We start from the raw sequence: 9,724 nt of genomic DNA on the forward strand, positions 1-9,724 counted from the left end.
TTGACACGTATGGAAAGTTACTGTTAGCTTATCTTGTTCTTATTTGCGTGTAAGTGTGAAATAAACCGACTAATAAACTCCGTTGAAATGAACTCCATTCATCTTTGAATGGTAACATTCAAAATGCGGGTCTATTTACCTCTTCAAATGTGTAATATGATGCAAAATATTGCTATTGTATTTATCAACATTAAGCATATCTCGAAGCATTGTTCAGATTTTTAAATAAAAGTTTAGTGTAATTTAGTGGCCAAATGTTTACTAGCGTTTCAGCTACATAGCTAACTCTCACACCAAAAGTTAAGATGAACGTCACCGAAGAAGTGGAAGGTCTTAGTTATTGAGAGTTTCTTGAATCAAAAAATCGTTCATCACCCACAGGGGGCGGAAGGTCTCAGATGTCCAGCCCGCTGAAGCTGGCTTGAAAGAAGCAGCGTTAGCATCTCAAAGAGACGAAGTGACAAGGAGGGACAGGTGACAAGGAGGGACAGGTGACAAAGAGGGACAGGTGACAAAGAGGGACAGGTGACAAGGAGGGACAGGTGACAAGGAGGGACAGGTGACAAGGAGGGACAGGTGACAAGGAGAGAGAGATGAAAAGCAACAGAAGCGAGTACACTCGAACAAGAGGTCGCCTACACGGGACGTCGTCCTCCCGCACGAGAGAGACAGAGAAGGGAAATTTAAGGAATCCTACCTACATAATAACTTAGTGTAGGGAATCCTACCTACATAATAACTTAACCCCACAACTGAGACCTGCAGTCAGACACCGCGAGCTCAGCGGTGGGGCGCTCAGGAACAATCTACCTAGGAGCGCGAAATCCCATAGGACTTCTGACGTGCACAGACACCCGTCAGACCACCCGATACAGACACCCGATTTTTTTAATACAAACATAATATTCAAATAATATTAATTGACCGAGACCAGCACCTCTAAAGAAAGCAATTGACACTAAAACGATGCAATTGTCCTTCAAAACTTTCTTAATCTATCAGTAAGTCGGTCGTCTATAACTATACTCGTGAATGTAATTGAATGGAAATATCCTGTGTCATCTTGACATTGAACATGCAATCTAAAAGAGGAAAATTAAATGAATGTAAATGCTTTTCTTTTACTTGTCACAGACACTTTCATGTTCTATGATCATATCGTTCCATTCCACAAGTTGATAACCGTCTTACTGCATAGCGTAAAAATCAAATTCCTCAAATTCGAAAATTACACCGGTTTCTCATGCAGCCTTTAAACCTTGGGAGGCGGACTCGTGTAGACGCAGTGTCCGCCTTGCGGCGTGACCTGCAGGACGGACGTGTCGATGTTGTTAGAGTCGAAGGCGTCCAGCGCCGCAGCCTGTACGAGGGATTTATGTTAACGAAGTTGTGGCGGTTATTGACCGCTATAGCTTCTAAAATTTCCATTTTAAACAAAAATGTAGTGTTTGTTGGCCGCTAAAATTTCTGAAGTTTCTATTTTCAACAAAGTGGTGGCGGTTATTGACTGCTTACACGCCTAAAGTCTCTGTTTTTAACAAAGTTTTGACGGTTGTTAACCGAAATATGACGCTCTAATATGATACTCCACGGCATTTTTATTGAGAAGTTTATAGGTCATGAATTCTTTCTGAACAGAATTTAGTTATTATGTGATGTAAAAGACCATTTTCAATTTTGCAACTAAGAGACCTTAACCGCATTAGACTAGATGCTGAATTCAAAATCTTATGCAAATAATGGCATGATTTTCTCTACTAATTTTACTGCAATAAGCGCATTATAAAGAAATATTTTAATGTAATCATTGTTCAAATGCTGATATAATTAATCTAACCACTCTGAAGTAATCATTCAGTTATGAAAATAATTCTACTGATACCTCGGTTTTATTCAGTTACCCATCATAACTTTGTACTCACGAGTGCGTCCGGGTCGAGCCGTTCAGTGCGGGACAGCACCCACGCGAACTGCTCGCGGTAGTCTTCTCCCTGCGCCAGATTTGCTCATTTTGGGATGCAATGTATCATGAAATCGCTACAAAAATGTGATAGATTTAATTCAGTCTGTAATGTATTTCCGAAGAAAAATTTTCATCTAAAAGAAGTCAAGTAGTTTGATAATCATGAGTACTAATGATGAAAGAACTACTAATGCGAAGAATATGTTTTTGTGGTCCTCTGCTATTGTTGTCTTTCGTGGAATATTTTATTGGCAAGATGAATTTTACTTTTGTTTATCCAAAATTTTCTACTCTATATCATGAATGATTACCGTATAAGCTGATCTACCTCCAACCATTGCCCAACAGGTAAGATACTTTAGACTAGCAAGAAATGGCTAAATTTAATTCCGCAGGCGTTGACGATATTTGGATTCGTCATTCCCCTATAAAGATTTTACTCTTTTTCAAGCCAGTCCAAAAAGCGTCGTCTATCCTCCCAGTCATTTGTTCTATGCACGTTTCTCTTTCGCTCTCGGTTAATACATTTATTACATCTGGTTAATACATTGCTTCTTTTGAAATATATTTTTGAAATTGTTCCAAATGCGTAGCTTGTAAAAAAGTGGCTTTGGCAGGAATTGCCAAACATTAATTGCTGCAGAGAGACTACACTGACCTCCACGCCTGTTTGGACGCTGCTGTGTAGAATATACTGACCTTCCCACAGATTAAAATGCCGCTGTGTAGACTACACTGACCTCCGCACAGCTGTAGACGGAGCTGTAGGTAGCGTAGTCGGTGGCCAGGACGTTGTAGACGATGGGAGGCTCGCCTTGGAACCCTACAATAAACCGGCCGGGGGTGTCTGTGGTCACGGCGTTCCCGTGAAGCAGTTCGATTGATCCGTCGTGGAGGTTAGCAGAGTTCCTGATGGAGAACCTCGTGTCGTCTGAAAATTTTAATTTTCAAATGAATTAGTTACTAGTTCTTGTTATTCGTTCGAGGTTGGTTACGATCACGTTCTTCGTAGCGCTTGCAAATTTTCAATAATAAGATGATCAATTAATTGATTTATCAATCATTAATAAGATGATCAATAAATAAATAGCACGTAACGATGGAAGGCATAACGGATGTATGTAAAACAATATGAGCGACGAATTTATCAATCGTTCTAATTCATTTCTTAACTTTGATAAATCCGTTAGTAACGATTAAAAAAATGTCAATATAGATTCGATATGTGAATGTTTCTGTAAATAATGTTTTTAAAAACGTATTTAGAAGTTTGAGATAGTTACATGTATTTTTTATTATATTTACATACCGGTACTTGCATTTATATTTTTTCATTTAATATTATCTACTCAGATTAACTGAATTCTTCTCCAGAAATTCCCTTCGTTGCATCCAACTGTAGTTGATTTCACACACCGCGTGATCCTTTTTTCTCAGCAGTAGAGTTATTCATAGAGATTAATTTTAGAGGGATTTCCGTAATATCTTTGAAGAAACTGCTTCATTACAATGATAATGCTTTATACCCGAAATGTAGTTTGAGAGATTATTGAAGCGAAGAAAAATTATTATTCTTGGGTGATTTGCAAACTCGTATCATTAGTTCAGATGTGGCTTTACATAGTATAGTATCTTCGGCATTGAAGAATAGGCCTGGATAGGCCTGTGGCCGATTCTTGTACTTTTCTTGACTAGACTGGCCTTTTAATAAAATCTTTTTAACGGACGGTAGGTTTAAAATCGCTTCAAGTTTTCAGTTGTTCCGTAGGATACGAGGCATTTTAAGACTAAACATACAGTATGCTCCTGCATGACCTTGTCTAGTCTTTTCTTGAAGGCGTTCATGCTCGGAGCGTCAAAAATATCTTCAGGGAGGCTGTTCCACATGTCGGTGACTCGAAGCGAGAAGAAATGTTGTCGCATGGATGAGTTGCACCGCAATTTTTTTAGTTTATAGATGTGGCCCCTGGTGTTGGTTCTTGTTTCAAATTCTAGTAACCCTTCAGGGACCTTGTACAAACCATGAGTATACTTGTATACTTCAATGAGGTCACCACGCAGGCGTTGATAACGGAGGCTTGGAAGCTTCATAATCTTCAATCTTTCTTCATAAGACTTGCCCTCTAAGCCTGGAATTATCCTTGTTGCACGTCTTTGAACACTCTCTACTAAAATTTTGTCCTTTTCAAGTCTCGGTGACCACACAACGTTTCCAAACTCTAGGTTCGGGCGCACGACAGAGGTGAAAAACAGCTTCATCATTTCTACATCATAGGAGCCCAAGCAGTTTATTGGATAGCAGTTGCCTTTCATAGGCCTTTGTTGACGATACAATAATTGATTGGTAAAAGTTGAGAAACGGTCATGGAAAATTTGCCTTACCTGAAACAACGTACGTTGAATATGAATCAGTATCAGATAGCTTGTTGAATAGTATATGCAGCTACCTTCATTTTACAAGATAAATATAGAAGACTCACTGACAAGTACGTAATCTGCCGTGACGCAGGCTCTTCCTTTTTCGATTCCATCAGGGTATCGTTGAGTCTCGAACCACCGACCCATGTACTGAAATTTGTGTGTTTTACACTTAAAAACCGATATTTTTCAAATTGAAAAAGATTCAAATTTAGTTTGACTTTCATGTGAATTGGGATATATTTTCGATTAACGTTGATTGGATTAGGAAGTCTAGAAAGTTTGTTTTTTGTTGTCTGCCCCAAAGCCGGTCCATGATTGAAGCCATTTAAAGATGAGGATGGAGTGAATATTCCTAAAATATTTCATAAAACATCTATGGGATTGGAGTGACTTAACGTCTCCTATATAACGAATCTAATTGGAATTTACTTCGGCAAACATTACTAGAGCGTCACGAAATTAGCACATTGAGTAGACTGGACAACTGCCGAAATATAGTTACAGTTCGAAGAAAAACGCTTTAATAAAAAAAACGAAAGCTTTCAATAACATACATGATACATGGAACGATATAATGATGACTGTGAAAGTTGACATGTAGATTGACTGTTCTGATCAGATGTTCATTTAGCAGCTAATCTGTTGCCACCTCACAACATAATTTTTCATGAGAATCACAGAGACATTTCAATGCAACTTGGATACGCGTCCACGAGTTGGCAGTAGGAAGATATTTGCGAAAATTACTTAAGAAAGTATGAAAGGTACTATTTTTTGAATTTCTTGCTCGAGATATTCGTGCATGCGATAATTTTTTTGCTTGTATATTGGTTATTTACAATTGGATGGAATGATATTTCTGATATGTTTAGTTACAGATGGACATTTGTAATATTGGATTGCTATGGAAAATAAACTATAAATGCACTGATGTGTGGTTTTGATTTATATCATCAATATACTCACAGAAGGAAGGTCGAACTCGTCGACGTGTTTGATTGAAGGACAATTGCCCTGGTCGAGGTAAGCGTTCGTCAGGCCAGCCACGGCCAGCAGGAGTACAACTGTGAACCTACGGCACAGGGAATAAAATTGTGTAGAAAATAATATGGTTGTCACATTATTAGAGCATTCAAGTAGACTATAAAATTTAAAAGTTATCCCATCGTAAATGCAAAGAAATTTATTATAAAATATGAAAATTATCTTGCTTTATAGCAATCAAACTGAGTGTCAAATAAATTAGTTATCACGTCATCAGGGTTGTTGAGAAAAGCAACCCAAAATTCGCGGAAGGTATAAATCTGCAGCTTCTAATAATTAGCATCTATTTAATTTCATGTGTTACGTTGTAATTATTCATATTAATAATAACATGAAACAAACCACTTTGTTACACGAATTTTCGAGGCGTTCATGCACTAAAACTTTATCTCATAACAAAATAAGAAGACTTGAAATATTGTAGTACCAAAGTTGCAAATATATATTAACTTTACTCGATTGCTAGATCAATGCTTTTCTTAAATCTTATATCTTTTCAATTTACATATGCAATTATTTTAGAAAACTAAAAAACCAAAAAGAAAAATGTTTGGGAATTGTTTCATTAAAGTGTTACGGTACATGATTTTTCGTTTCACTAAAACTCTACTTTTCGAGATGATCGCGAAATGTTTATGAATATTCAATGCCTCGCTCACCCGTTCATGCTTGTGATGAAGTCAGACGATGTCGGACGATAACTGCGATTTAGACGTGACCGCGCACTCCTTATATCGTCTGCACCGTCGGCCAAATGTCGTTAGTTTCAGGCCGCGGGAACGAAGGCAAAGTCCGTCTGACGTCACGGCAGCAGCTGTAGTTTGGTTATCAGGTCACATGACTTGTTTTGGATACTAACCACACCATGCAAAGGTTATGGTTCTCTACTTTTAATTTGTTTTTCAATTTATTCAGTAATAACATAGAAGCCATTGAATTGATAGAGACCGTATATCAAAATTTATTAATTCTGATGCTTCGAAATAACCCGCATCTCGACAATAATACATTAATTTATGCAAACATATGCACTCTTGATAATTAAATTTGATATAAATATGTGGAAATCTAGCTTCAAAATCCCTTAATATTCTGTTACCGCATGTTTAGCAATTATTTGCTTCCGATTTAATTTTATAATTCACGGAAATGCATCGTAAATGAACGAATTTCCGCGTATTGCGTGCGTTACTTACACCATTTACCGTTTATTTCTCCTGTTCAGTGAATAATTTTTATTCATGATGTATCGATGATTACGTTTTATGCTCGACACAATCCGCATTTTATGCAGAAGATATACAAGCTCGATAAAATCCGCAGTTTTAATATTGTATGCTAGTCAATCTTGCTCTTGAATTGCCCGTCACTTTCACTAGCTGAAAAATAGTATTGGATATCTGGATATTAATTATTGAGTGTTGAATGTTTAAAAAACGTTACTTCTAAGTCCTCATTTTGAGACAATGTTATTTTTTCATCTAAATTTCAAGAACACGTTATTTCCTAGCTCACTTATTGTGAAAACGATATTTTTAATTTCAAATTTTAGGAAAACGATTTTTTATATTGCATATCAAAAACGCTTTTTTCTAGCTTATATATCACCATTTTCCAGCTCGCAAAACGTTATTTTCAAGTTCACATATCGTGAAAACGCTACTTTCTAGCTTAAATATTCGAAAACCGTTTTTATCGATTCAATTATTTGTGAGAACGTTATTCCCTAGCTCACTCATCGCGAAAACGTTATTTTTAAGTCAATATTTTGTTGAAACTTTATTTAATAATTCACTCGTATGAAAACTTTTTTCCCAGGTTCAAGAACCGTTTAAAGGCAACTTTCTAGTTCTCATTGTTACGGGAGAGCGGGTAACTACTAATAATTATGACAGAGCTGCCTAAACGCTCAATGTCCCCGGGCAGGAGATGCTACTGGTAACGAGGGATGACGCATACAATAAGACCTACTAAGGCACAAGAATAAAATTCAACCCGAAGTTTTATTCAATCTAGACAAATAAACTTAGACAAATATAAATACTAACTACCTACTTCATCGGCTACTTAACTAAAAAAAACATTTATTCAAATATTCGACCCGCGACAATTCTAAAACCTATTGACCTTTACACAAAACTGAATACGAGACGCGCCGACTTCCCGAGAGCCGCGTATCTCTTCAGGGGAAGCCCTAATACATTACCGTGCCACCTCAAGCGGCACAGATACCGGCCCTGGAACACGATGGCTCGGCCCAGGCAAGCCTAGGGGGGTCACGCCTCCACGAGGAACTTCAAGACTCTGGTTAACTTGTCATTAGGCGCTCCAATAGGGTACGACGGTAAGCGCCCAACGCGGCTCGGCTATGCAGAGCACACGGGAAACCAAGGGGCAGACTGGTCAAGTCGGCTCCCACGTCAGGTAAACCCTGGAGGCAGTCGGCTTCTTCCAACGGTGCACGTCCACGGTACACCCCTGAACAAACGCCTGAGAGGAACACGGTCGGTTCTCAGAAGCCGACGCCACACCAGAAAGGCCCTCCCACCTCATCCACGGAAGCAAACGAACCAAAATGGCCAGCCTAAAACCGCTCAGCCCACTCGTGACCTCGCGGCAGATTCGTTTAGAGAACACCTGCGTGTCAAACCTCTACATTCCCCCCCGCCAAGACGAATCGCACGGGAAGAGGTCCCCTAGAACTCCTGCGCAATCTACGCTGGTTATATTCTAGCACTACAGGCTGAACGCGTTCGATGTCACGCACGTACCCCCGTGACCTCGTTCGAACTCCCAACACCGAGGGCATCCCATGAGAAGGCACCCCCCGGTTTTCGTGGGGGGGGAGCTGTAACCCCGCAAGGTACCGACGGGAGAGGCACTCCTCCAGACACGACACAGGAGTCGCGATCCTTATTCGTTAGCAGCGGCTCCTGACATGCGTTCGCTGGAACTTCCGAAACCGTGTCCGAAGAGTCATCTCGGGCCCCACCAAGGAGCCCGACATCGTCCTTCCTAGGAGAATCCTCAGGATCAATTTCACTCGCATTCCAGAAATCCAAGTCCGAAGTGATAACAACGTTACACATACGCGGGCCCCGTCCACTTGAAGACACAAGTCTGGCACCACAGAGGCTGGGGGCATCTGCGACGTCACTGCCGGGCGATCTGTCCCCGCTACACTCCGAGCGCATACGTTCTCCATTTCTACCGCAATCCCTCGCTGAAGGCTCAGCAACATGCTCTCGTTGCAAATCCGCAATCAAAGTTCTTGCATCCATAGTTGTAACAGGTCTCGTGTCGCTGTCATCACCACTGCCTAGGCACGCCCCCCGCATGCGAGGTCGAGCTGGCGTGGGTAGCGTAGTTGCGGAGCTAGAAGGCATTCCCCTCATGTGCCGCTCCTCGCACTGAGGGCGAACTAGTTTAACGGGACAGCTTCCGTTTCTGCGCAATGTTTTCCCAAGTGGGGACCACCGCACCGAGAGCACGTCGGGATTCCACGAGGGCAACGTTCCCGCTGGTGCTGCGGACTGCCACAGCCTTGGCAACAGCCCCTCTTTTCCCAGCAGGCGTCCTCGATATGACCTGGCCTACCGCACCAATCGCATAACGCCTGGCGCTGCGGGAATCGATCGCCTCGCGGCATGCAGGCTGCGTTGGAACTTAGAATTGTAGTAGGTGCTGGGTGCCGCAGGCGTAGGGCGTTTCGGGGTTGCGCCCGTCGGATCCACGTGCTCAGCACTCCCATGGGATATCCCACCAGTACGCTCCCGAGACCACTCGTTGAAAGCATTGACCTCCATCACGCTGCGACACTCCTGTGATTGCCCATGCCGATTCTCAAATCGACGCTGTCGATCCTCCGATGCAGCCAGTTGCTTGATGTTCTGCCAGGTCAGCTTGCGTTTACCCGTTGCCAGCAAGACGCCGCGCTGTGATTCCGACATTACCTGACGGAAACCGAATGGGGAGGCAGTCCAAAATTTACGAACGAGGTGCCGTTCCTGCTCACGAACCGAATCCGGGTACGCTCGCCTAACAATCCGTTCCATTCGCAAAGCGAAGATGGCTAGGCTATCCCCCTGCTGCAAATGAGCTCGCTCGAATTCCTCTTCTGCCTGACGCTGCGAACTGATTCGTTCGCCGCGATACCACTCCAAGAGACGAGGACGCAGTTCTCTATAACGAATGTTCGTCCCACCCATCGCGNCGGCTCCCACGTCAGGTACACACTGGAGGCAGTCGGCTTCTTCCAACGGTGCACGTCCACGGTACACCCCTGAACAAACGCCT

The 9,724-nt window shown here is 41.7% G+C and overlaps 1 protein-coding gene across 1 annotated transcript; it reads right to left on the reverse strand.

Moving 5' to 3' along the window:
* Positions 1 to 1,109: 1,109 nt before the first annotated feature.
* LOC108669878 (apolipoprotein D) lies at positions 1,110 to 6,157 on the reverse strand. Its single transcript, XM_018157307.2, has 6 exons — positions 6,088 to 6,157; positions 5,351 to 5,456; positions 4,444 to 4,531; positions 2,704 to 2,894; positions 1,923 to 1,991; positions 1,110 to 1,360 (listed from the first exon to the last, which is right to left on the reverse strand). Exons 1-6 carry the CDS (start codon positions 6,093 to 6,095, stop codon positions 1,253 to 1,255), a joined length of 570 nt encoding a protein of 189 aa, XP_018012796.1. The 5' UTR covers positions 6,096 to 6,157; the 3' UTR covers positions 1,110 to 1,252.
* Between the last annotated feature and the right edge of the window lie 3,567 nt (positions 6,158 to 9,724).

Source organism: Hyalella azteca, unplaced genomic scaffold, assembly GCF_000764305.2.
Source record: "Hyalella azteca isolate HAZT.00-mixed unplaced genomic scaffold, Hazt_2.0.2 contig10071, whole genome shotgun sequence".
Lineage (NCBI taxonomy): Eukaryota > Metazoa > Arthropoda > Malacostraca > Amphipoda > Hyalellidae > Hyalella > Hyalella azteca.

Bases quoted from the DNA above. Each gene is read 5' to 3' on its own strand.
- LOC108669878 (XM_018157307.2), bottom strand. The intron at 4,532-5,350 runs GTGAGTATATTG...CACAAATTTCAG, and splicing joins ACGAGTTCGACCTTCCTTCT to TACATGGGTCGGTGGTTCGA. The intron at 2,895-4,443 runs GTGAGTCTTCTA...TAAAATTTTCAG, and splicing joins GGCAGATTACGTACTTGTCA to ACGACACGAGGTTCTCCATC.